The 27,704-nt window shown below is 45.8% G+C and overlaps 2 protein-coding genes across 5 annotated transcripts; one reads left to right on the forward strand and one right to left on the reverse strand.

The window, feature by feature from the left end:
* Positions 1–1,685: 1,685 nt before the first annotated feature.
* NSDHL (NAD(P) dependent 3-beta-hydroxysteroid dehydrogenase NSDHL) lies at positions 1,686–15,367 on the reverse strand. Of its 4 annotated transcripts, none has more exons than XM_084814009.1 (8): positions 15,228–15,367; positions 14,513–14,613; positions 12,440–12,601; positions 10,302–10,448; positions 7,202–7,330; positions 5,455–5,597; positions 3,730–3,832; positions 1,686–3,256 (listed from the first exon to the last, which is right to left on the reverse strand). In XM_084814009.1, the coding sequence occupies exons 2-8, from the start codon at positions 14,531–14,533 to the stop codon at positions 2,924–2,926; spliced, it is 1,038 nt and encodes a 345-aa protein (XP_084670135.1). In that variant the 5' UTR covers positions 14,534–14,613; positions 15,228–15,367; the 3' UTR covers positions 1,686–2,923. The 4 variants fall into 4 exon arrangements, with proteins under 4 accessions (XP_084670135.1, XP_084670133.1, XP_084670134.1 ...); XM_084814007.1 differs by having other exon boundaries at positions 7,202–7,333; XM_084814008.1 differs by having other exon boundaries at positions 15,192–15,367.
* A 344-nt stretch (positions 15,368–15,711) lies between these two features.
* On the forward strand, positions 15,712–26,323 carry CETN2 (centrin 2). Its single transcript, XM_084814010.1, has 5 exons — positions 15,712–15,795; positions 18,990–19,148; positions 21,186–21,314; positions 22,966–23,103; positions 25,041–26,323. The coding sequence occupies exons 1-5, from the start codon at positions 15,793–15,795 to the stop codon at positions 25,128–25,130; spliced, it is 519 nt and encodes a 172-aa protein (XP_084670136.1). The 5' UTR covers positions 15,712–15,792; the 3' UTR covers positions 25,131–26,323.
* Positions 26,324–27,704: the final 1,381 nt, after the last annotated feature.

Genomic DNA, 27,704 nt, shown 5'->3' on the forward strand with positions numbered 1-27,704 from the left:
TGTTGTTGTGAGGATAAAATGGAGAGGAGAATGTAAGCTGCCTTGGGTTCCTTGCAAGAGGAAAAAAGGCAGGATATAAATTCAACAAATAAATAAAATCTATACATGTATGAACTCGACACACTACAGGTGGTCATTTGTTTTGTTTTGAAAAGGATAATATATCAACATTAAAAAGGAAAAAAGAGCATCTGTATCCATGAACATGCCCAGTTGGTTGCCCTGACTATAAAAAAAACATAAGGATGCTCTGCCAAATGGTACCACTGCAGTGGGTCTAGGTATGTTCATCCCAGCCCAGGTGCTGTTCACAGGCTTGGCTGCAGTGCCTCCAACACTTGCCACTCATCGGATGGTCCTTTGGAGTCCCCCTGGACTGAAGGGCCATTGACCTCTATCCCAAAGTGCAGCCCTACCTGCACCACTGGCTGTGCCGCTGCTTTGGAAGACTCACTTGTAGCTGGTGTGCCCCATCTAAAGGCAGAACTAGTTATTGCACCCCAATATTGCCTCTCAATTTAGGACGAATCTGATGTTTCGCATACACAAGACGGCCACAAAGGCAAATCGAGGCTCACTTCTGCAACTGTTCTAAGTCGTCGGATCTTCTGCCTCTGGACTCCTTTACAAACCATCTAATGCAGATTTAGGGTGCAATCCTATGCATGTTTAGACAGAAATAAGTCCTACAACTGCCAGCATTCCCCAACCAGCATGGCTGTGGATGGAGAATGCTGGGAGCTATAAAACTTCAAAGAACCACCAAGACTCAGAGATGATGTAAATGTTGTTGCCTTTTAAAACTATCTAAAGGCACAATCCTGTGCATGTCTAAGCAGGGAAATATCCTACAATTCCCAGCATCCCCCAGCCAGCACTGCTGGCTGGGGGATGCTGGGAATTGTAGGACTTTTCCATCTAAACATGCATAGGACTTTTGTAGGACTTTTCCATCTAAACATGCATAGGGTTGCACCCTCAAGCTCAGTAAAATTAATGGCCTTAAGTAGTTGTAACACTGTGTTGTTTGTAGCTTTACAGACTAATCCGCTAGGAGGACAGGTCTTTGGGGGTGGGGGAGAAGAGAACAACGGTGACTTCTGCTTGCCCAAGGTCTCCCATATGAAATGCTGATGTTCAAAATAGTACAGGGTAGGATGGGGACATCCTCAAAATGCCAGGACCACAGATAGTTGCTCTGGGCTTCACCCACTTTCCACAAATGCAGTGCAAGCACCTGGCTTGCAGAATAGGCTCTTAGTGACAAAAAGAAAATTTGGGGAAAAGTGCATCATGTGCTTGACTGTAAATAGATGAGAAGATGCTATAGTTAATCGCTGGTCTTTGCAACTAAGGGCACACTCCTCTGTATGTTTAGACAGAAAGAAGTCCTTCAACTCCTAGCATTCCCCAACCAGCCGTGCTGCCTGGGGGATACTGGGAGCTGTAGGACTTTTTTCTGTCTAAACATGCATAGGATTGCATCCTTAATTAGCAGAACAATCAAATTAGGAAATGCTATGGCAGCCACCAGTTTGGAAGGAGCACAGCAAACATTGGGAAAAGTCCACACTGCCAGTCAAGCCTGCTATATCCAGAGCTCAGACTAACACCCCTGAATGACGTACAACGAGGTGCTATTGTGTAAAAGGACTACAGCCCTAGGTAGCAGGGGTCAAACAAATCCACGTTAAACCTCAACTTACGTTTATTCCTTTCAAGGAATTTCAAAGCCAGTTTACAGGTGGACACTTGCAGAAGAGGGGAGCTCAAATGTCATTAGTTTAGCCATGCTAAAAAAAGCATTTTTTCTACTACTAAGGTAACGTCTTCCCCCCCAATGAGAAGCCTTATTTACTATGTTTTACTCTCCATAGGTCTTGCTTGTAGAAACCTATCATGATGTTGTTCTGATTTCTGCTTGCACCAGAATTGCATGGCTTGTGTTTATGCTGTACTAGGGATCTACTTGAAATAAATAAAAAAACCCAAAAGACAAATGCTTGGTGTCCGAGAGTTGTTCTGGAAATTCTGTGCGTTTAATACCAGAAGTCAATAAAAACCTGCACTGCTGGTGATGCTTTTGCACTGGGGAAAATTGAGTGGGACTGGTTAGCTGATGGTCTAGGGGCAACTAAATGCCGGAAATCTATCTTGTAGAATCCCTGGACAAATTTGTCACAGAAGACACACAAGAGCCACCAATTGCTACTCAAGCAAGAATACCAGCACAGGAAGATCAACCTGGCTCGAAGAGCATTTAAATGCCCACTTATAGCTCACCACCTTGTTACAGACTTTAAAAACTGTTTTCCCCTCCTCTTCCTTTCCTCTCCATGCCCCTTCCCTTGTGTGTCTTGTCATTTTAGTTTGTAAGCCTGATGGAAAGGCCGGTTTCTCTCCGGTTTTTACTGATGTGAGCTGCTTTGGGAGACAAAAGAACTGTCTGAAAAACAGGAAAAAATACAGTAAGGAAATAAATAACAAATGAAACAAGACGGGAACAAAGCTTCCTCTTCAGCCCCAAAACGTCACCTTGCGCCAGGAAGGAAAACAGTCAGGCCCCAGACCACCCCCCACTCACCCCCCAAAGAAGAAAGCAACCAGGAAAACACACCTTGCACACTTCACTGTTCTCTGAACAGGCACAGCTAGTAAACAGTCTGACTGGCGCAAGATAGCTCAGGCTGATCAAGCCCAAGGGTTTAAAAGAAACACACAAGGCTTAGTCCAACCAGGGCAACCGCCATTTCAGAGATGCTGGCTACATCAGGTCAGCTGCAAACAGCCGGGATGGCGAAGTTGTTCCAGACTACGGCCTCCAGGGAGCTCTGGCAGTGGCCAGAGTGAAAGGCGGGAGAGACCGGGTAAAGTCAAGTCCGTGCCAGGGATCCTGGAGATGCTGTCTGGGGCCTCCAGACAGCTACGCAGCACGGTGGAGGTGCGGGTAGCTCTCGACGGTCTTCGCCACGGCTTTGTCCAGGCTGACCAGCGGCTTGTAGCCCATGTCCCTCTTGGCACGTTCACAGCTGTAGTAGTGGAACGTCCCAGCCAGCGCCACCCGCATGGGAGTGAAGGTGGGACTGAGTGTGACAAAGGGGCTGAGCAGCAGCAGGACCAGCGACAAGAGGAGGGCCAAGTAATAGGCCAGCCAATAGGGGATGTGGTATTTGGGAGCCTCGTAGTCCAATCCTGTCAGGATGCGGGACATGAAATCCCAAAAAGGGACCGGCTCGTCGTTTGTGATGTGAAACGCCTGCAAGTCAAGAGAACAAAACAAAAACAGGCCAGAGGGGAAAGAGGTGAGGGATAAGAATTAACTGAGCCATGAGCTGCTGCCATCAAAGCCTCTGGAAGTTATTATTGATTTAAAGCGTTCTTAATCCTGCTTCTCAGCCAAAAAGGATCCCGGAGCAGCTTACCCACAATCAATAAAAGATAGTCCCTGCCCACAGGCTTGCGGTCGACAAAGACACGACACAAAAGGAAGAAGGGACAGGGAGGGAAGAGGAAAAAAGAAGGGGGAAAGCAAGCGGTCTTTCAGCAGGGATGGTGGAATGGCCCTGCAACCCATCTCACCTCCCCCAGCTTCCACAAGTGCAAAGGCATTCTGGGCCTGGACATCGGGGGAGTTTTGAATGAGGAGGTGCAAAAGACACAGCAGGCAAGATGGGAGGAATGCTCTCCCGTAAGCGCCTCTCACCATGTGTGGCAAAGAAAAGGCCTCACCTTCCCACACAGGGGAGAGTCTCTCTGAAGTTGCTCTGCAGCCAGGATGTGTCCATGGACGACATTCTCCACAAAGGTAAAATCCACCAAGTTCTTCCCATCGCTGCACAGAGAAGAGGGAAAGGGTTCAGGCTGAGATTTACACACAAGAACCGAGCCCTTGAACACAGACAGCTCAACTAGTTGCGACGCTGATTGTGTGAACACCATTCACACACACGTCTCAGTTTTGTTCGCTATTAATATTTCAAAATATCAATAGCACTTGCAGGGAATCCCAAGCAGCACCAAGATCATGAAGGGTGGAGAGAAAAGGTGACCGTTCCCCCCTCCGCCCCAGTCGAAAATCATTCCCCTGAAGGTATTTGCATCCGGGGGCAAGTCTCCACTGGTGTTCTTGCATGTTTGGCCAGCCAGGCAGAAAAAGGAGATGCAGAACTAAACAGGAATGGCTAAAAGAGGTTTATCTCGGAAAAGTGAACAAGAGTTACTCTGGGACAGGAAAGAGAACAAGGGTGGGCCGACAACATGGGTTCCCAATGGTTCGGCAACATAAACAAAAAGACTTCCCACCCTGTCTAAATTAGGCTATTGAAATCCCTGGTGATCTGTAGCAATTCCAACGTAGATTTGTACCGACGTATGGGCCGTGGGGTATAATCAGCAATTTCCTCTGTCCACTGAGCCACCATTTTGCATCTAGGTACACGTGTGTGTACGTACACACACACACACACACACACACCCATCTCCAGTAGACACTGAGGGGCACTTGCCAAGGGCCCACACCCCAACAGGGGCCCACAGACAAGAGCATCCCCGGAGTTGCTCCTCTTCTTCACCACTGCAACCTGCCTTTGGCCCGGGCAATGGTGGGCAGTGAGAAAGAGGAGAAGGAGACGCCACGGCCTCCTTGCTCCCTGGCTCTCTGCCCGTCAAGCAAGCAAGTGGGAGCAACGATGGGAAAGGGGAGGAGGAGGAGTGAGGAGCAGCTGGTGACAATAGCTGCAAGAAGGTAGGTTTATTGAGGGAGGGGGCCCATTGAGGATGTCTCGCCCAGGAGCCTTCAAAAAACCTAGAGCCGGCACAGTGCGCATGCATGGAGACGTGTGCACACTTGCACCAAGATCCACTTAGCCATGCGCAAAGTAGCTTCTGTGTCTGCTTGCTGAGAAAGACCAATTTTAGAGCCATGCTAATTTAACCAGTTACCCCTGCAGAAAAGGAGTCACATTCTCGCTGGAGCCCACTTCGTTTTATTTCTTTTTTAGTACCAAAGGAAGGCCTTTTTATTCTCCCAGGCTTTTTTTTTTTTTTTAATAGACAGATGCAAGTTTTTCAGATGCGTTTTCCCAGCCTTTTTGATTTCTTTGATTCTCTGTCGCAAAGGTTGCTGTTTTAATGGCATATTGCTATTTTCATAGGGTTTTCTCACATTGTTCGTTTGGATTATAACAAGTTCAAGTTGTGCCGTAAGGACTGTTCAGCGCCACAGATCAGCTCCTTTCCACGGGATTTGTTTTAATTTATGATTACTTTTCTGTCCCGCCTTTTTTCCCCTTGCAAAGGAACCCAACGCGGTTTACGTGGTCCATCTCCACATTATTCAAGGGTGTCATGCACAAAGCTGATGCTCTCATGCCGCATAGCGCTCGGGAGAATGCAGGAGAACAGCCTGTGCTACTTGGGCAGTAAAGTTTTCTGTGAATTGCAAGGGGAACTTACCCAATGATGAACTTCATCTTGCCACTCTTGGCTGCCTGGACAAGGATGGGAACCAACTGAGGGTCCCGTGGGCCAAATATGCCATGTGGTCGAATGGCAACGGTGAAGAAATTCCCCTCTGGATCATTTGCACTCAGCACCTCCTAGAAGAGAGGGAGAGGTGAGAGTCCATGGAATGCCTTAGAAAAGCAATCCAGCAACCCACCTGCCCCTTCAGACAGATTTCTTGGAAAATATCCAACGTTAGTCCAACTTAGTTTTATTCCTTTTATCTTTCATTGTTCACAGCTCAGGTATCTGTTTAGATGTGGAGTGGTATATAAATGTTGTAAATAAATATGCATGTCATCCCAATGTATGGTGGAGTAGGCAAGGAGACCTCAGGCATACAGGAACCCCTTTGTAACGACGTCCAGAGGAGTAGTCATGTTAGGATAGTATCACTGTTAGGCCTACTTAGAGCAGACCCATTAAACGAATGAGACACAACTAACTTAAGCTCTATTCATTTCAATGGGTCTACTTTAAGTGGGATTAAGATTGGACACTACCCAATACTAACAAAATTAACGATTTTAAAAACAGAACATCAATACAAACCCTGGTTGGCCGACTGAGGAATGCCTGTTGAAAGAAAAAGATCTTCAGCAGGTGCCAAAAACAAAACAGTGTCCATGCCTGTTTGACCTCCAGAGAAAGGGAATTCACACAGAGGGAGCCACCACACTGAAGGATCTACTCTGGGTGGATTCCAACTGGGCCACAGGTCCATGAGGAACCACCAGGAGCACATCACCCAATTACCTCAGTGACGGGGCAGGTTGGTAAGGGAGAAGGCCCTCTCTCAAGTGTGCATGTGTGTGTTAGTTAAACAGGGCAGGGATTCCAGGGGCAGTATCCAACTGCGCCATTCCATTAGCGCAAATGATGCTGAAACTAGTGGAAACTAGGTTCTGAACTACGTGCAAGAGAAGTGTCCAACTAAAGGTACACATGCACAGCATGGTTGCACAGGCAGTTTTGCATTATGTTTGTGCAATGCATTGCACGTGACACTTGTGTAACATGTTGTGCAACTGGCTGATCAACTGCTTGCACAGCCAGTTGCGCAAGCGTAATGGGCAACTGCTTGCACAAAGATTCAGCGGAGCTCAGCTAGCGCTATTTGAGTTCGCGGAACGACCTAGCAACCAAATCCGGGATATGGGCAGGGGGTGGTGGTGGAGCCTTGGGATTTTAGTATGGTTAAACAACTGGGAGTCAGAAAACCTCGCTGATCTACTGCAAATTGGCCAGCAGACCCTGATCTACCATCTGCCCAACCCTGCCTTAGCACAGTACCAGCAGCTCTCAAGGAGCGCCTCCAGCAACATCAGATAGGCCGCTCAACAAGATCAGCCTCGGATGGCCTTCTCTCTGTCCCATCAGCCAGGACAGCTAGGCTGGTGAGGACGAGGGAGAGGGCCTTCTCTGTGGTAGCCCCCACTCTGTGGAACTCCCTCCCTAGGGAACTCCACCATGCCCCCTCTTTAACAAGCTTCCACCACGCATTAAAAACATGGATGTTCAGGCAGGCGTTTGGGGTGGGCTAGGGCAATTTTAGAAATGTGATGTTTTAAATGTTGAATTTTATTGTATGAACTGTTTTTATTGTTGTACATCACCCAAAGTGGCTGGGTGACCAGCCAGATGGGCAATCGATTGATTGAATGAATGAATGAATGAGGGGGGAAACACACATCCAGACCTTCTCCTGCAGGATCTTCGTTTCTGTATAGTAATCAATGGGTTTCGTTGCATATGGGAGATCTTCAGTTCCATTTTTTATGTCTGTGCCCTCGAAAACAACACTGGCACTGCTGGTCAATACCAATTTCTGCTGGGTTAGGAAAAAGGAAAGGTAGAGGGGGAGGGAAGAAAAAAAAAGAAGAGATTTACGTAAAGTCCCAGAACATTTGGTAAGAACGGGGAAAATGCAAGACTCCTACTGGATGAAGGCCCAGTTCATGTAGCCCAGCTTTCTGTTTCCGCAAGGTAGCAGAAAAAATATTTACTTAATTATAAGTTATTTGTGTATAATTAAATAGGTTTCTTCATTCACTTATTGATTGATTCAAAGTATATTTTATCCAACCCTTCAGCCAAGGCTCTCCAAACAGCTTACCCAGATCAGAAATAAGGTTTGCCATCAAAGAGACACAACACAAAAGGAAGAGAGAGGAGGAGGAAAAAGAAGCAGCAGCAAATTCAGCCGCTAGATGCATTGTTGCAAAGTTCAGCAGGTCATGAAACCTCCATCTCCTTCTGATAGCCTCAGCAGTGGCAGTTGGAGGCAGGGGACCTCTCAGCTGGAAGTGAATCCAGGCACAACAGAGGGGTGTCCGACTGCTGTTTCCACTCCCTCCAGCAGTTTCTGAGAAACCCACCAGCAGGGCATGAAGGGAGCAGTCCTCCTGAGCTATTGCCCCCAGTAACTAGTATTCTGGCTTTTAAAAAATAATTATACCTCTTAGATGTGCCTTACACATGCCTTTTATTGCATCCTGTTTGGACTACTGTAACGCACTCTACATGGGGCTGCCTTCCAAAACTGTTCAGAAACTTCAGCTGATCCAGAATGCTGCTGCCAACGTGTTGACAGGGCTGGTTACAGGGAGCACACGACTCCCTTGTTACAGCAGCTTCGCTGGCTACTGTGAGAATCGTTGGTCTCACCCCAACAAACCTGCAAGATAGGACAGGCCCAATTCGGCCACATGTTCTCCCAAGATTACCCAGTAGCTTCCCGCCCAGGCCAGTAGGCGCTGTATTTAGCACTGAAGTTATACAGGACACACCACACCAACTGGAAGTTGGATAAAAGTTGATTAGGGGAAAGGAACAAAGAGGAGGGGAAAGGGGAGAGGTGGTAGGTTGTACAGGACACTACAAGCAAGATTACAATACCCAAACGCCAATCACCTGGACACACATGCTCAGGAGCAAAACAATAAAGCTGTCTAGTCTGTCCTATACATACCAAAATATGGGCCTCTCAGGATAGCCATCGAGTTGCAACACCCCTAGTACCGTCAGGGCAAAATAACAGATGCCCACCCCTTCTTTGCCCCCTTATTTATTGCCCAGCCCTAGCAACTCAAGGCAGATTTGAAACACCCAATCATAGCCCAGTCTCCAGACACCCCACTCCACCCTCCAAGGAGGCTGGGCCTTCCCACCAGACATGGCTGTTATCACTTTCCCAATTAACAGGAATAGAGGGTGGCCTTGAGCTGCCAGGCTGTGAAACGGCCAAATAATAATCAGCTTCCAGGTGGCTACTTCAAACATGACAACCCAATCGGCCATCCTGCCTTCTCCTACCCTCATTCTTGACAGCTACCGATCTGTTTCCAGCCAGAATTCAAAGTGCTGGTTATGACCTATAAAGCCCTACACAGCTTGGGACCAGGCTAGACTGCTTTCTCCCATACAAGCCTGCCCGGTCCTTAAGATCTTCTGGAGGGGCCCTTCTTTCGTAAGATGAGATGAAACAAGCCATGATGTTTATTAATGAGGCTTGATTAGCTGTTGAATACAGGGGCTGATGGTTAGCTTCTGTTTCCCTCACTGAGGTTTGGCCTGTTACTGATTGGTCCTGGCTCAGTTTATAGGTGGTATCATAGAATACCTCTTATTTGTAACTGAAGCTGGTGTTTTATGCCAAAACATTTCACATCTTAAAATGTGTAACAGGAGAAAAATACGGAATAGCCCTCCACCATGCAAAATTTTCCAGAAGATTCTCATTGTCAGGATTCCCTTACCCCCACTTCACTTCAAGGCCCAAACATACACAGACGAGAAGCTTCAGTCTATAGCTTTGAATCTATTACTTCATAGGGTCATACAGACGCAAATTCTCAGAGACTCTCCATCTACAAGGAATGCCTTCAGGGGATTCAAATGGGATTTATGACAGTTGCCTGCTGTTTGAAGAGGGAGGCCATCTGGCTAGCCTAACTTAAGGGCGGGAGGTCCCTCTCTTCTCGTGAGGCTTCTAAGCACAGCTTTTCATGCAAGGCCAATGGGGTAGACCCTCTAAGTTCCACCCCTGCCTTCTCTCTTTGCTCTGAGCCTGCATCTGGCATCTATTAGGTCATCTTCCCCAAACCCCACCGCCTCCTATTCGCTGCCTCTCATGGCAGGGGTGAGGAGGGACCCTCATGCTCAGCAATCTGGATGTTTAGGCCTGCTTCCCAGGTTACACTCATATTTGGACTAGCGTGGGAAAACACCTCCCCCATGTCTGATCGTTCTCCTTCAGAATCTGAACTGCTATCCAACTGCTATCCTTGCGCTCAGAAACACTCATCACCGATTAAAGCCAACAGGACATGATCCCAGGCAAACTTGTTTACTGTCAGCCTGCCATGTTTTAGGCCAGGAGGGTTGAAACTATTTAAGCCAAAGGGCCAAATTCAGTTTCAGAGGCGCCCTTGGGGGCCACGTTACAGCAGTGGGCTGGGCCGAAGGCAAAATGGGGCAAGGCCAAAATGCCAGCATGACTTGGGTACTAAAGTAAGAACTTTAAGCTAAGCTTTGGGAAAGGCATTTGAATCTTTTAGAAAGGAGGGGGGTGGAGAGAGAAGCACAAAAGCCAAGAATACACCAAATGATCAGCGGGGGGGGGGGGGTGAGCCATCAGGGGAACTCCAGAGGGCTGAATTGGGACCCCAGGCAGGCCAGATTTGGCCCATGAGCTCTGCACCCCTCTTTTAGGTAATGGCGCACACACAAAGGTCGAAAAGATTCACTGTCACTCTTTGCCTCTGACATTTGCTTTAGATTCCCAGCGCTGCCCTTACCTGAACACCAGCTTCTTTACAAGCCTCAATGACTGCTTTGGTCCCCAAATAATTGACTTTGTAGAAAAGCTCTCTGTTGTTGCTGGAAGGTGCTGGTGAGGCACAGTGAAACACCACTGTCACCCCCTGTAAAGCCGGGAGCAGATCCTGGGGGACATAGAAGAGATGGTTACAAGCAAGATCCTCGGGGGATCGCGACAGGCGCAACCACTCCTAAGGGCAGGTTCTGGCCGCCTGTGGCAGTTCAGGCCCAGTGCCCCCAGAGGCAAGCTAGAAAAGGTAGTGGTATTGCCAAGATAGAAATATTTTGATGTAATGGAGATTAGGGATAGGAACATCTTTGGGATCATTCAGCACTCTGAAGGGAATTGTGGGAAATCTGCACACCTTCCTCTGAACGAGTTCACACTTTAATCTGTTTCTGAAGGCCACAGAAGCCATCGCCCACATCAGCGAGGCTGCCTTTGCACGGAACAAGATGCGCCCATTCCCATTTGTTTGGCTCCTCCTGTTAGTGCAACGAAACAGTAATGATTTGCTTAGCGCATTGTCTGAACCCAGGACTCTGGCTTGTCGCTCCCAAAAAAGCCAGGCTTTGCAATCCAGGATCTTGGTTTACAAATCCAGGTTTGTAAAGGGACACAAGCCAGGATCTTGGGTTAGAACGATACACTAAACCATCATTGGAGAACCTCTTTCAGCCCAAGGGCCAGATTCCATTTCAGAGAAGTTCTCGAGGGGCCACATTCCGGTGGCGGGCGGGGTCAAAGGCAAAGGTCTGGAATTACAACGAATACCAGCATCTTTTAGTTTAAAGCTCTAACTCCCAGTAACTAAACCTTCGGAGAGGCATTTTAGAATGGGGATAAAAGGGCCTAAAACCTGGGAAACCACCAATCGATCAGTGGCTGGGGGAAAGAGGATGGGGGTGGGGAGAAGGCCAGATCGGGACTGAAGGGGGTGGATTTGCCCCCTGGACCCAAGGTTCCTCACCACCATGCTAAACAAACCATGTCTGGGCTGTTTCGCTGGTCACACTAGTGGGAGGAGTCAAAATGGGAGCAAGCCAGCACACAGCTTGTTCACGGTAAACTGGGATTGTCCAGAATCTTGGCAAAGCTTTCACGAATGCAGCCGAGAAGTAGCTTAACATTCAGCTATGGACTCAAAGCTACTCGGCAAATGAGCAGCACAAAAGCAGTAAGGACATCAGTCGCAGACTGAACAGGGTTGAATCACACAGATTCCACCTCCCTGGGCCCAAGAGCAACTCTGATTCCACAGAAAAAATACTGCTTCCATAGAAAGCATCAGTTCTCTGCATCAGTGCTAAGCAGGCCCCTGAGCTTCAACCCAAGCCTGCACAAACTCTGTTGACTGGCTGGCTGTGATATCACACACATGTGCATTTGATTGATCATATATATATATAATCAATGATCAATCAATGGTTATAGATGTGCATTAATGTTATGACTCTGTGATTTCTATAAGTAGATCTAGAGTGAGTGGTATGAGTGATAGGAAGTACAATGTATTTGCTAATGTAAGGTGATTGGCTGAGTAAGTGGGTGGGATGAAATGGCATGCGATATATAAACAGGGAGCTGTGCTTGTGTAGTTTAGATAGGGAATAGTTTAGATCAAGATAGGGTCTGTGAAGACATAGACATGTGACCAGGATTTGTGGTATAAGATGACAGTGGTAATTGAGCATGTGTGCATGGGAGAAGACAGAGATACAGACTGAAGCTTTTAGAGTGATATTGCTGTAATTCAATTATTTATGCACAGGAGGAGCATAAAGTGGTTATTTACTGTTTAACACCTTAATGGTGTAAATAATAAATAATTCTATGTTTCATAAAATGCTACGCCTATGGCTCATGGCTACAAAAGGGTAAACATAATAAAGAGAACTACATAGGTCAGAAAAAAAGGCCGGTATGTCTTCGCATCTCAAGGATTCAGGGTTGCTGAACCTGAGGGAACAGTCCTGGAGGCAGCGTTACTGCACCTGTGTGGTGGAAGATGTTGCCTGCTGTGGGAAAGGCCTTACAGAAAAGGTATTCTTGCCCGTAAGTTACACTACACTGGCATCTCGGCCTCAGCACCCACCAGTCTAGGTTGGCCCATACCTCTCTGCTGCAGAGATCGCCCAGGAAGAACTGCACCCTGTCGTCCTCAAAGCTCTTACGGATATCGAACACGTTGACTGAGTAGCCTTTCTCCACCAGGCGCTCCACCATGTGCTGACCCAGGAACCCTGAGCCACCTATCACAGTACATTTTTTACTGGCCTGTAAAAAAAACAACAAGGTAATAGCGGCAGAGCTGTGCACAGCAGAGACCAGAAGTGCGCCATGGAATACATGAATGTTTGCAAAAAAAGTCTCCTCATCCTCCCTCAGCTGTTACCACCCGCAGCCATTCCACCAAGCTGTACAGAGAGAGCCAAGAGCAGGGCCATTCAACCAGCCCTGCTGAAAGATGACTTATTTTTTCCTCTTCCTTTCCCAGCACTTTTTCCTTGTGTGTCATGTCTTTTTAGATTGTAAGCCTGAGAGCAGGGACTGTCTTGTTTAATTGATCACTTTGGGAGCTTTTGGCTGAAAAGCAGAATAAAAATACTTCAAATAAATAAGCACACACAGCCCTTGGGAAAGAGGAAAGGAATCAGAAGAAATTCATTCTGGTAAGAGCCACAGCTGAAAAGCAAACCTAAAACTGGTGTTACCATTCCCCTAAAAAACCTACCCAAGGAGTTGGGCATAGCTTGAATACATGTGAAGAACAGCTCAAAGTGCTTGGGGAAAAATGTAGGCATTACAAGGGGCTTCTCATAGCAAAGCCAGCCCTTCACAGATTTATCACCTAGCCAGCTCAAAACACATTATTTCTAACTCGGCCATACAAGATCATAGAAATCAGTCAGTTCAGACCAGGGCGGATGGAAGGCAGATTGGGATCTCCTGGAATATCACTGGATGATCCAGCAATCAGCAAGGTTTTTCCGACTCGCAATTATTTACTAGCATAAACAAACAAAAAGCTCCACCACCCAAAAAGGCAGGCTACTGTGGAATGTGGATTTCACGTTCTAGAATGTGGAAGCAGATTTGCATTTGTAGATAAAGGTTGTTCTTATTATTTATTATGATTTTAGGTATTTTTATCTCATTCCTCAGCCAAAACAGGCTTGTGGAGCAGTTTATGATCTATCAGTAAAGTAAGACTTCACTGTCTTATAGTAAACCCTGCGGGTTTACAGTCTAAAAAAAAAAAAAAAAAAGACACAACACACAAGGAAAAGGGGATGAGGAGGAAAGAGGAAAAAGTAATTTTTCAGCAGGGTTGGAACGGCCCTGGAGGGATGTAATTGGTTTTCCCCTCTGAGACACCATTTTTCATCCAGCTCCACCCTCCTGAGCTACTATTTTAAACCTGGTTGTGGGATCTCAAGGTCTTAGCAGAAAACAAAAGTAGGCCCCACAACCCTGACATGTAACATGACAGAATATAGCCCTATTCAGGCATGATGCCTGAATAGGGTACAAGCAAGATGTGCAAGTATGACTGGCTGCACATGTCAGCCTGCCCCCAACATCACATGTACACCAGCCTGTCCTCAGAGTCCCTGCTCCTCCACCCATGTTGAACGGGGAGATATGGAGCAGGCTTGTACTCACGCTCACTTGAACTTGAATAGAACCCTTTGAATGATCAGGAATTTTGATAAAGCAGGGTTCCTGGCTGCATGGAGGTTTCTACTTGCATTCAACATGGGGACATTGGGGGCAGGGTCAGTATGCACAGCCCCACCGCTCTTATGCGTGTTGCTCTTATGCGTGTTGCTCGAATTGGGCATAATAAGCCTAAATACCATTCCAGTGGCATTTCATTCAAGAGAGAACAACTAACCTCCTCTATAAGGGAGACCGCCAAAATACTGAAAAACTAGTTCATTTTTTTCCTGTTCCCTCATCCTGTTTTCCTTGTGTGTTGTATCTTTTTAGATTGTAAGCCTGCAGGGAGGGGCTATCTTTTTCCCCGATTTCATGCAACCCACTCCTGAAGACTTTTTGGTCGAGGAGCAGGATACAGCTACTTTAAATAAGCAATAATGAAATAAATGCCGTAATTAAGCAAGAGCAGTAAAACAGGGGCAGTCCCCAGCATGAGACATCCTTCAAAGGAATAAACCAGCTTACCGGCCGCAGTCGCGTAGCCATACCAGGGCAACAGCTCTGAACGTGTGGCAAACACTTCTTAGGGGAGCACTAGAAGAATGCAGCAACTCTCCAACTCTTCCCTGGGTTCCAACACATACCCAAAGCAAGAAAGCAAGTGAGGAATGCATCTAGGTTAGCACCCACCATAACATCTTGTGGTAGCAAGTTCCAGAAGGTAACGATGCATTAGCTTAACTGGTGTTTACAAGCCATCTCAGATTTATTTTATGAAAAAAAATATTTCATAAGGAAAAGCTTGACACCCAATGAAATTGATGGCCAAGGCAGGTTCCGGACAAAGACAACGGTTTGCATCCGAGATTAGTCCAGTTTAAACCCTGTTCATGTCAACGGGTCTACTCTAAGTAGGACAAACAACTGGATGCAACCCAAAGAAAGTACTTCTTTTCAGCACCACGGTTAGCTTGCGGAACTCATTGCCACAAGGCTTTATTTGTTAGTAATACTTTTATACCTCTTAGCGTAATAAAATCTCTGAGCGGTTCACACACACACGTGTTAAAAAATCACATTTAAAAACACTATTGCAAACCATTCCAACTGCTACAACAACACAAAACAATACAAGGGACAGTAAAAAGGAGCAGCATATAATTAATAAGATGGGTTAGGCCACAACAACCCTATGCACACTTACCTACGAGTAAGCTCCCTTTAACACAACGGGACTTACTTCTGAGTAGGAGGGCGCAGGATTGGGGCCAAAACGGGGCTGGTCAGCATTGGAGATACTCAGCGCGCCCCTGCAATTTCCCCCGCCCGCCTCCACCGAGGCGACGACGCGCTCCTACCGCCGACGCTGCTCCGGAGCCCAGGAAACGCGACCCCACTCGCGCCTCTAATGATGCTGCTCGGCCACGCCCACCTCCGCGCCCCTCCAATCACTGCCCAGCTTCCCTCCTCGCTCCTCCCTCCCCCTCCGCTCCTATGCCGAGAATCAGCCGAGCGCCGGGCCGCTCGCCCATTGGCTCTTCCGCCTTGACCCTTGGCTCCAACCGGCCTCTCCCGATTGAGGTCCCGCCTCCGGGGCTCGTTTTGTTTCTAAACCAATCGCCGTTGAATGCGGCTCTCGCGCGCGTCTGTCTGCGGGGCCAATAGCAAGAGCGGTTGCTTTTCGGGCCGACGCGTGGGAAGCGGAGCCAATCGGGAGGCGCAATATTGAGCGGCGGCGCTGCTGTGGCGATCGTGGAGCTGGCCGTTCCCCCCCCTTCCCCCAATCGCCTCAGGAGCGGATCGGGATGGTCAGTGCGGTTACGGCCGGGGACCTGCGGGGGGAGAAGACCGGGTCTCGGTGGGGCTTCGCCTCCTGGCGGGGAAGGAGACAGTATATGCTAATTTACGCTGGTTGACTTTGCATATGCTAATTTATGCAAATGTGCCCGCGTGGCTTTGAGGCTCTCAAGAGGATCCTTGTGCTGGGGGCGGGGAGGGGGGGGGTTCTTGTTTTTAGGCGGGGGGAGCAGCATCGTCCCTGCCTTTCCTGCATCTCAAGGGGCTGCTATTTACTGACTCTTCCCTCTTCTTTTGTGCCACTGCGCATGAGGGATGAGGCCGCATCTCCTTTGCATATGTCAGTTAGTCTGAAGCCGCTTCGTCGCCCCCGCCGAGGGGGTATATTGTTTCCAGGCTGTACCGCTTGGGATTGCACGCTTGTTTTTGAATGCGTCTCTGTACCAAGAAAAAAAAATAAACAAATCCTTGCATGTAGAAAAGTAGCATGTCAGGGAGATGGCTGAGCTGGAGCCCTTCCTGTTCACATGCTACCTTTCTAAGTGCAGGGAGTTGGTTTTGTTTTGTGTTGGTATGGACCAGCGTTCAGTTCTGTGCTCTAACACTTGTTGTTGTTGTTCAGTCGTTCAGTCGTGTCCGACTCTTCGTGACCCCACCGACCATAGCACGCCAGGCCTTCCTGCCCTCCGCTCTCTCCCGGAGTGTGCTCAGGTTCATGCTCTAACACGTGTACTCACACTCAACTTAAGTGATGTGTCCGATCTTGTCTGATCTCGTAAGCCAAGCAGGGTCAGCCCTGGTTAGTACTTGGATGGGAGACTGCCTGGGAATCAGGCTTCCTGCATTGAGCAGGGGGTTGGACTCGATGGGCTTGTAGGCCCCTTCCAACCTTACAATTCTATGATACTATGATACTCTGAAGTAGTACAGCCCAGAAAGTGGTTGACCAATTCAGTGCAAACTGGGACTGAATCTGACTTGTGCTGGGAGCTGGAAAAAATCCCCCAGCCTGTGGATGGCAGTAATACCCAGAGTTAACTTAAGGGTACATCAGCATTACCTATTGTAGACTGCTATCCTAAATGCACTTTCCTGGGAGTAAGCACTATTGGACTTATTTTGAGTAAACATGCATAGATTGCATGGTTAAACCAGTTCAGCTCTTATGCCTTTTCCCAAGCCACCTGGCATTATGAAAGTACTGACACTACTTTAGATTGTTCAGTAAGCATCAGGCATATTCTCTTGGTGATCCTTACAACAACCTTGTAAAGTAGGTCAGTATTATTATTATCATCATATTGTTGGGGGATGGGGTTTGAGGTTTAGTGACTTGCCTATAGCCACCTAGTGTATTTATGGCAGAGGCAAGATTCAAGTAAGGGACTTCCTAGTTCATTAAATGGCCCATTAGTCATTAACGTACACTTGGAAATTAGAGTTTTGTGATTCTAGTGTGCTGTAGCGGCTAGGCTTTAAAATATTGGTCTTGGATACGTGAAATCCAACTTCAGTTCCTCACTTTGTGGTTTCTGGCAAGTCACTTTCTCTCAGCCTCACCTTAGCTCACATGAGATAAAATGAAAGAACTCCATAATTCCACTCTGAGCTCCCTGCAGGAAAGCCAGGAGAATAGAAATGTGATAATTAAATTATTTGTAAACAGATCCCTCACTCATTGTTCCTTAATTGGGAGCCAGGATAGTTAAATAGGTGTGGAAGTGGTTGCATTTTTAATATAAATATGTCTTAAAATAGCTTCAGCTATTGGGTGGTATAGAAATGTAATGAATAAATAATAATAAATATGTGGGAGTTATAGCAGGTTCCCATGTATGACTCCCAAACATAATGTTTTCCCAAGGAAGCCCTTGTTAGAACCTGCATGCTGGAATAGCTGCAAAGCCCTTGAGAGAGACACTGATCTTATGGGTGAGAGATCACTTGAAGGATTGCCCTATACTCTGGTATGAATGTCATAACATAGGAGGGATGTTACAGCTTTGTAGACTCCAAAGGGCATACCCCACAACTCTATGCGGCTTGTTCCTCTTGAAGCATTGTTCCTGAAATGCTACCTGATCCCCATTTCAGTCATTTCCCACAACATGCAAGAAACCTGTAATAAAACAATACAGATCCCCTTTGCTGATCTAGCAAATGATGGTGGGTGGAAAATTTCTGTAATTGAAAATCGTCTGCTACTGTGTTTTTCTGTAGGAATGTTTGCATTTCTACAAATGCATGGTTTCAGAAAATTAATAACCCAGTGAATGGACAACATTCAAACTAGATTGTTTTAAAGTTGTAATTTCCTTTTTTATGTCACTATTCCTAGTCCTAGGAAGTGACTATTCCTAGTCCTAGGAAGTATTATATTAAATACTTATACCATAAATAGTTCCGCTTATTTATTAACGGTAAATTAAAACCAAATGCATATAATCCAGATGTGATAAATCAGAATTTGTTTGATTTAGGACCAAAAAAATCTAGAAAAAAATTCAATTCAACAATATCTGGAAACAGTGCATCACTGGTCCTAGCCACAGGTCACAGTGCTTATTCTGCATTGGAATAGGCCTAGTAGGTTGAACGGGAGACGTTTGGGTCTTTGGTTGAAGGAAATTCATTGTCCTAGCTGTAGCATTCTTCTCTACAAGCCAGGTTTCTTAGAAGTAGGGCTGTGATTGCTTTCTGTATGCCCATGCAGAAGATCTGCAGTACAGTATATTTATTGTATTTATTTACAATATCTATATACCGCTCCACATCAGAAGATTTCAGAGCGGTGAACAACAAAGGTAAAACAATAAAAACCAGGTTGAAACAGTTAAAACTTTTTTTTTTTTTTAAGGCAAATTCCAATAAGGTTGAATTTAATAATGTGCGGCTAGTTACACAAGGAAGGCCTCTTTCAATAACAATGTCTTCAGCAGGTGCCAGAAGGAATACAACATTGGCGCCTGCCTGACCTCTAAAGGCAGGGAATTCCACAGGAAGGGGGCTATTACTCTATACCTCTAATATATAGAGGTTGGCATTCTGAGAGTTTTAGCTTTTTTTAAGGCAGGGTTCTGGAGAAGCATTTCATACATGAGGCTACTGTCTTTGGAGTGCTCAGAAAGAAAAAGGCTTGAGGAGATTAAAACTAGGTTGCTGCTTATCAATGTTCTCATTTTCTGTCTTTGATTCATGTTTGAAGGCCTCCAGCTACAAGAAGCCATCTCTGGGGGCTCCAGCTCAGAGGAAGAAGGCAGCCCCCAAAACTGAACTTACTGAAGAGCAGAAGCAGGAGATCCAAGAGGCCTTTGATCTGTTTGATACTGATGGGACTGGGAACATCGATGTGAAAGAGTTGAAGGCAAGCGGCAGAACATGACTGCAACTTGTTTAAGGCCATAGTCCTTTCCACACCTATATGGGAGTAAGCCCCATTGAATTCAGTGGTGCTTACTTCTGAGTATACATATATAGGGTTTCACTGTAAGCTGTTGAACAGACGAGTTGTAAGGGCTAAAGTGCTAGGGTCTCAGTATGGCCACTCTGTTTTCTTTGTCAGTTTTGTCATGTATTCTTTTTTGTGCATGTTCTTTGGCCTTATGTGTATTGGGAAAATATGAGTATTATTGACATGTGATCAAGGCTACCTTGCACACATTGCTATTAAATGAGGAGAGGAGGAGGTGACAAAGGCAAGAAGCCGCTATCTTAGGATGGGTAGAGATGAACCTGGAAACAGGAGCAGATGCAAGCTTTTCTGCTCCCCGCTTGCTTCTCAAATGAATTTATAGGCCTCCAGACCAAATTATGGGTTCGTCTTCTTCCCTTTCCCTCATGCTTCAGGTGGCCTGTCTGCTTTGGTTTCATTTTCTCAAGTGCTTTGTACATTTATATGCTCAAATGTTTATTTGACACTTAATATATTTTTAAAACTGCTCTGAGAAGGCTAGCCAATCAGCTGTGCAAATCTGGTATCTCCCACCATTTTAGTCACCCCAGTAATGCAGAGAAAAGGTGTTTTCCTTACTTCAGTTTCATTGGTTGCTACCTGAGAAGACTGGATTATGCAGGAGACACAGAGTGGAAGGTAAACCATTTTCCCGAATAGCTCAAATTCATCAACTGAAATAAATGCAGACCAAAAGATTCAAGGGCAACAAGGCTTGTCTTGGGAACAGTTTTTGATGATCACAGTTCATTAGTCCAGTCAACTTTCCTTGTCTTTACAAAGTTTTCATTTGGAAAAGCAAATCCCTTCTTCCTGTCACCAAAGAACTCCCTAAATCATAGATACTGGAGACAGAAGGGACTGCTTCATATTAGGAACTAGACTTCTTAAGAGGAGGATGTTCCATCTCCAGCCATTTAAACGGTGCAAAATGGGAAACCTGAAGCAGTGTAATCCCCATGATCTCTGATGGCAAAAGATGCTGCCAGTGTCACTATGTTGGGTGTGTCTTTACCTACTTGCAATCTAAGGAGGCGGAGAGAGGCCTAGGAGGCCTTTCCTGTAATTGAGGGAATCCTCCACTGTTTGCAGCCCCATCCCTTTACTCCAAGATTAATTTTTCTCCCCACCCTTGGTAAACCAGAATGAAGTAGCAGGAAGCAAAGGGAATCAGGCCCTTGGGGGTAAAAATAAGGCTTTTCACCCATTACTACCATCAGCCATCTAGTTTCTGATAGGAAGATGTCACTTTATATCAGACCAAAGTTGTGGGTGAAGAGCCAGTGTTTCCTGCACAGAACTGAGTCTATGCTTGGTGGTCGCTTTTGGAATATGAAGGCTTGGTGTATGTGGCTATGGATGTCCCGGTCTGGAATCTGCCTAACTCATTAGTGTTGTGTCTCATTAGTGTTGTGTCTTTTAGGAAAGATTTCTCTTGGCGTTTCAGGGGAATGTGTTTGTCTTGTGTGGGGCTAAAGACAGGAAAATTGGCTTTATTCTAAACCTTGAGTGGCCATCTGTATCTTGGTAGGGCCATTTGCTTGCCTGATGAAGAGTTGCACCAGCAGATCCTCCTCTTCTCCAGGCTTTTAGAGGAGTAGATTGTTGTTAGCAGTGTAGTGTCAGTTCAGAAGAAATGTTGGCCCCAGTGTGCTCATTCCCTGGTCCCCATTCCACCTTATCTTGCCATGGATATTGGCCACCAGGCAAGTTACAGTAGGGGGTACTCTATTTCCGGGAGCTCTCTTACGAGTACACGAATAAGACCCCCTTGGTTTCTTCTCCTCCTACTCATCATCCTGACAGTAGAATATCTCAGCGTCTGCTGATGGAAATGCTGAGTCTCCGGTGCATTTGTTCTGCTTCTGTCACTGTATTGAGGTTTACAGTTTATAGATGTTAGCTGCTCCTCTTCCTGTTGAGTTGTCAGCCTGTTTTCATTGTTTGCAGGTCGCTATGAGAGCACTTGGGTTTGAACCAAAGAAAGATGAGATCAAGAAAATGATCTTAGACATTGATAAGGAAGGAACTGGAAAGATTACCTACAATGACTTCTTAGGAGTGATGACCCAGAAAATGGTAGGTTGGTTGACCAACTATCAGGTGGATCCACAGTTGGCTACAGGATCAGACTCAAAGAGTGCTTATCAATGGGATCTTCTCAAACTGGGGAGAGGTAACGAGTGGGGTACCGCAGGACTCAGTCCTGGGCCAAGTGTTCTTCAACATTTTTATTAATGACCTGGAAGAGGAGGTGCAGGGAATGCTGATCAGATTTGCAGATGACACAGAATTGGGTGGGATAGCTAATACCTTGGGAAACAGAAACAAAATTCAAAGTGATCTTGATAGGCTGGAGTGCTGGGCAGAAAACAACAGAATGACATTTAATAGGGATAAATGCCAAGTTCTACACCTAGGAAAAAGAAACCAAATGCACAGTTGCAAGTTGGGGAATACTTGGCTCAAAAATACCACAAGCGAGAAGGATCTTGGAATTGTTGTAGATCACGAGCTGAATATGAGCCAACAATGTGATGTGGCTGCAAAAAAGGCAAATGCTATTTTGGGCTGCATTAATAGAAGTATAGCTTCCAAATCCTGTGAAGTACTAGTTCCCCTCTACTCAACACTGGTTAGGCCTCATCTTGAGTACTATGTCCAGTTCTGGGCACCGCACTTTAAGAAGGATGCAGACAAACTGGATCGGGTTCAGAGGAGGGCAACAAAGATGATCAGGGGACTGGAAACAGCCCTATGAAGAGAGACAGAAGGAACTGGGCACGTTTAGCCTTGAGAAGAGAAGACTGAGGGGAGATATGATAGCACTCTTCAAGTACTTGAAAGGCTGTCACAGAGAGGAAGGCCAGGATCTCTTCTTGATCATCCCAGAGTGCAGGACATGGAATAATGGGCTCAAGTTCCAGGAAGCCAGATTCCGGCTGAACATCAGGAAAACCTGACTGTTAGAGCAATCCAACAATGGAACCAATTACCTAGGGAGGTGGTAGGCTCTCCTGCCTGGAGGCATTCAAGATGAAGCTGGACAGCCATCTGTCAGAGATGCTTTGGCTTAGATTTCTGCATTGAGCAGGGGGTTGGACTCGACGATCTTCTATGCCCCTTCCAACCCTATGATTCTATGACCAGGGCAGCTTAAATAGAATCTGGCCTTCTTTATATCTTTGGGGGAGGTTTTATTTAAAGGGACCTAGAATTCCTCACTGTAGACATTAAATCTGAGTGTGCAGAGGGCGTGATTTGAAACAAGGCCTGTCTTGCTGTAAGTTCAGAGGTCAGGCTGAAACTCTGGGGCCTGTGGCAGAGCCATAATTATTTTCTTCAGTTATTTGCAAGATGGATAGGAAGGCCAGACTCTTCCTTCAGCCTCTGCATGGACAGATGGCCCAGCTATTCTGTCCTGGTTGGATAGGGAGTGTTGATTGTACATTGTGAGTGCACAACCAACAGTCATTCTGTCCACCAAGCAGGACAGAATCTGCCCTAAAAGACTGTGGCTCTTTTTTGCTTATGAAAGTCTGCAGAGTGCTATGTACTCCAATGGAGTGGTATTATTAGTAATCAGCTAAAACCTTGGTGGCAGGCCTCTACTTTACTCTTACATGGCTAGGTAATAGCTAATATTTTAATGTTTCAATGGCTAGTTGTTTTTGTTCTCGATTACACGTTTTATGAAATGGTTGTGAAGATCTTTCTTTTTTTAAATTAGGCTGAAAAAGATTCAAAAGAAGAGATTCTGAAAGCCTTCAAACTGTTTGACGATGACGAAACTGGCAAAATCTCTTTCAAAAACCTCAAACGTGTGGCCAAAGAACTGGGGGAGAATCTTACAGATGAGGAGCTTCAGGTTTGCATGCCATGTTTGAACCACTGTTTGAACTGTTCTGTTCAGGGCAGGGGTAGGCAACCTGGTACCTTCCCAAAGGTTTGGACTACAACTCCCATAATCCACAACCATTGGCCATGCTGTTTCGGGTTTATGGGAGTTTTGGTCTGAAAAATCTAGAGTACAGCAGGTTGCCTATCCCTGGTTTAGAGATTTATCAAGCTAACAGTTGTTAAAAATGCACTGCAACTCTGGTATCCAAGTTCCATAGCCTATCGAGCACCAGCTTTATGAATCTGTTCTCATGCTACAGCTAAATGGAACCTCCATGTTCAGAGGTAGCGAATACTGGTTGCTGTCAGACAACAATGGGGGCTTACTGTCACCTTCATGCCCTCCTTGCGTGCTTTCAAGAAGCATCTTGTTGGCCACTGTGGAAAAGCAGGTGCTGGTCTAGAAAGGCCTTGGGTCTGTTTCACCAGGGCTTTTGTATGTTCTTAATATTTGAAAGGGTTGGGGGGCTGTCTTACCATCAGCTCTTTTGATATTTTGGGGACTGTCTTTTGGGGCCAATGTATTTCAGAAAGATTGTTAAAGCTACCTTCAGCAAGCTGCCAGAAGATTTTTTTGGCATGACTGAACCCGCTCACCAGAGTAGCCCGCACAGTTTCTACTCGTAGTGTGAGGCAGACCAGGTCCTTTTCTGGAGAGCCAATTTGGTGTAGTGGCTGGAGTGTTGGAATTTGACTGGGGAGACTCGGGTTGAAATCCTTGCCCAGCCACAAAGCCACAGGCCAGTCACTGTCCCTCAGTCTAATGTAGCTTACAGGATTGTTGTGAGAATAAATGGAGTGGGCAGGGGATGTACACTGACCTGTGCTTTTTGGAGGAAGCGTGGGATAAAAATCTGATAAGGATTCTGCTTTTTATACTGGCTGTCCTCCTGTGCCATTAACAACAACCAACACACACATTAAGCTATTGAATATTTTCTCATTGCTTTCCTCATGTCAGGAAAAACTTCACCTGTTTAACTTCCATGTGTTGGGTTGCTGTTAAAAGGATAGGAGCAAGGCCTTTACAAAAGGTAGAAGCCCTGCTTATGGACTGGTTAACCAAACAGGAAGCATAGGGGAGGAGAGCCAGTGTGGTGTAGTGGCTAGAGTGTTGGACTGGGAGTTGAGAGATCCGGCTCACTGGGTGACTTTGGGCCAGTCACAGACTCTCAGCCCAACCCACCTCACAGGGTTGTTGTTGTGAGGATAAAATGGAGGAGGAGGAGGATTATGTACGCCACCTTGGGTTCCTTAAGGAGGAAAAAAGGTGGGATATAAATGGAATGAATGAATGAGTAAACAGATGGTTTTGGCAGTGGAGACAAGGAAACCATACAGTTCTGCAAAGATCAGTGTTGGTGCAATTCAGCTTATTTGCAAATGAACTATAATAAGTTGTATTAATGTAGTGAAGCTTGTCAATAGCAAATTATTCAGGACCCCAGGCTGATTGTGAAGAGCTCCAGAAGGATCTCCCAAACCAGGTATCAGTCAAGTGGGCCCTAAATGCTCACCAGTTTGGGCCCTATAATTGAATTACGTTTCTACTGTGGCTGTTGTGTATATGGCACTGTCTGGTTTTAATTGCTAATTTTGATTTTATCTTTTTTTTTTTCTTACTGCTTTGAGGTTTTTAAATTTTGCTGTATGTCACTTTGGGAGGGTTTAGCCTACAAGGCGACTTATTAATCTTTTAAATAATTAATAATAATAATATGGTGGATGAAACTCGGCCAGTGCACAAACTGATGCACATCGGGGCAAAATGGGTCTCAAAGATAGATGGGCACATTCAGTTCTTTTCGGAAACCCTCTTGCAAGAAAAACATCCCTCTTCCTTTGCTTCCATAGCCACTCCTTTGACTCACTGGGTTTTGCCTTTGATTCCTTGTCATGCTGCAGGAAATGATTGACGAAGCTGATCGGGATGGCGATGGGGAGGTCAACGAGCAGGAGTTCTTGCGGATCATGAAGAAGACCAGTCTCTACTGAAATGCTTGGTGCGCCGTGTGTGTGTGTGTGTGTGTGTGTTGTTGAGTCTCCTTGTCTGTTGGCTGAGTTTGGCCTCTGTGGTGCCTGTTTGGAAGAGATGAGCAGCAGGCCGGATCTCACTAGCTTTTTGAGATGACCCTCACAGCCAGATTTTTTTTTTACACCATGATATCTGTTGACTCTCTCCTCCACCCCCTTCCTCCGGCCCAATTCCCATTGTTGTAAATATAAAATAAGGATTTGAAACACACAGTAATGTGAAGCCTACTCGGTTAAGCTGCCTTTTGAAGGAGGTTGTGTACTAGTGCACAGGACTTATGCAAGGAAGTAGTTTTTTTGGCCAGGGAGAATTTAGATATTCTAAGAAACAAGGATGTTTCTTTTTTTAAACCGTTGTTTTAAAGTATCTGAAGCTTGCATCGTAATGGCACTTAGTACTTGCCAAAGTGAAGAGACACCAAAGTGGATGGCTCCAGTTCAGTTTCTGCACCTGATCCACATTGATCGTTTTCTGTCTCCACCATCTAGGAAGTGACCTGATTTTGGATGATGAGGCTGAATTGCAGTGCCATCAGTATCTAAGCCTTGGTTTAGAAGAAAAGAGTGCACTTATTAGCCTTTACACTTTTTTCAAAAAGCATTGAATATAAAGTTGGTTTGTCTTTAATGCCTGAACTGCCTGGAAGGAGCCTGTAACAGTTTTTTTCAAATGCTCATGGCTTGTGCTTTTAACTATGACATGTAAATATGACATCATTCAGTTCATGGCAGCAATGTTGTCTGTGTCCTTCATTACACTGGCGGATTTGGGGGAAGAGTGGATGTTCCTGTTACTGAGGCTGTATTTGCCCTGACCAGCAGTACACGGCAGTAGTTTGATCCCACACTAATATCGCAAAAAAATACTTTATTGTGGTACTTTCAGAACTGTAGGAACAAACTACTGCTATAAAGGGCGAGGGCAGTATGGGGAGGAAGGATGAGCTCTGCTATGATTCCATGCTCTCTGTAGTAGAGGTGAACAACTTGTTTAGTTTTAAAATGTTTTAATTGTTTTAACGTGTTTTATTCTATCTTTGCTGTTCACCGTTCCGAAATCTTTTGATGTGGAGCGGTATATAAATATTGTAAATAAATAAACTGGAAGCCCTTGGGCAAAATTTGGCACCTGAAGGATGCTTCCTTCAACATCCCAGTTGCCACCCTCAAGTCAAAAGAGCTTTGGAGAATGTGATAGTAGTAAAACATTACAGGTAGGGCAGTTTAAGGGCCAGGTGTTATGGCCCTGGCCAGCCACCTCTCCTCCAGGAAAACTAGTTGCTCATAGAATAGTAGGGTTGGAAGGGACCTACAAGGCCATCGAGTCCAACCCCCTGCTCAATGCAGGAATCCAAGTCAGAGCATCCCTGACAGATGGCTGTCCAGCCTCATCTTGAATGCCTACAGTGTGGGAGAGCCCACCAGATCTGATCAAGTGTCGATAGCCATTCCATTATTGCAATTGTAAGAGAGGTTACATTACAGTCAACATATACCACTGATTCTCTAAAGCAAGGAGGCTTTATGGCAAATGAGCCAGATCTGATCATCTCCAGGTAGCACAGAATGTGAAGTAAGTATCCCTTGCACTGGAATCAGGCCCCATGTCCTGACCCCCATGTCATGCTAGTGTCAGCATTTTTTGTCTTTACCATGGCACAGGTATGTCACCTCCGAGAATGTCCTGCCAAACAGTAAGAGGAAAGCCTGCACAATCTTTAGTGTGGTTTCTCAAAAATAGATGGACAGATAATCCTGGGTTATCCTGGAGGGATCAAAGCTAGCTGCCTTAAGAGTGACCATACTTAAAGCTGCTGAACTCTACTATAGAGTAGGGATTCATCCGCCTTCCCAAAGAGACGTTTACTGTGCTCACAGCTTAAATATAAGGTTTGTATTGCTGTATTGTTTTGAAGAGTTAATCTATAAGATCAGGTTGTGTAATGCTAGTCAGGAATGCTCACAAGGTGTCTCACTTTAGGAAAGTGGCCTTTTTGAGACCATCGGGGATTAATCCAGGCTCTAACAAATGGATGATTAGTTCAAACAGTTTTTACCTTCCATATTCTTTATACCATCTTTGTTATACAAGCTACAGTATGTAGGTTCCTGAACATCCCCCCCCCCCCCCCCGGTTCATTTAGATCTTAACTTTCTTGCATCTGGATAGCCTGTGGAGTACATAATGTGTTTTAATGAGATTTCTTTCTGGACAGAAACAAAAAATGGGATGGAAGTAGTTGCTGTGTGTAATTATCAGTTTGGCTTTGACCTTTCTTGGACAAGAAAGGGAGTGTCTCTTCAGTGCAGCAGGGATCAGGTGTGTGAGAGCGAGGAGTGACAACAGTAGTGGACATTTGATTTAAACTCATACAAGCGAGAGTATAAAATCTCAGCATTAGAGATTAATATCCTGGATGTGGCTTCAGTTGGCTGGTATCTGTTGCCAGGAATGTCAAGGTTCAAGTTTTTGTTTCTACTGGAAACTAAATTATGCATATGTACTCAGACCTTTTCTGGGCACTTGATCTTCAA

Source organism: Heloderma suspectum, chromosome 9 (assembly GCF_057233095.1).
Source record: "Heloderma suspectum isolate Gila_16-S chromosome 9, 16-S_ref, whole genome shotgun sequence".
Lineage (NCBI taxonomy): Eukaryota > Metazoa > Chordata > Lepidosauria > Squamata > Helodermatidae > Heloderma > Heloderma suspectum.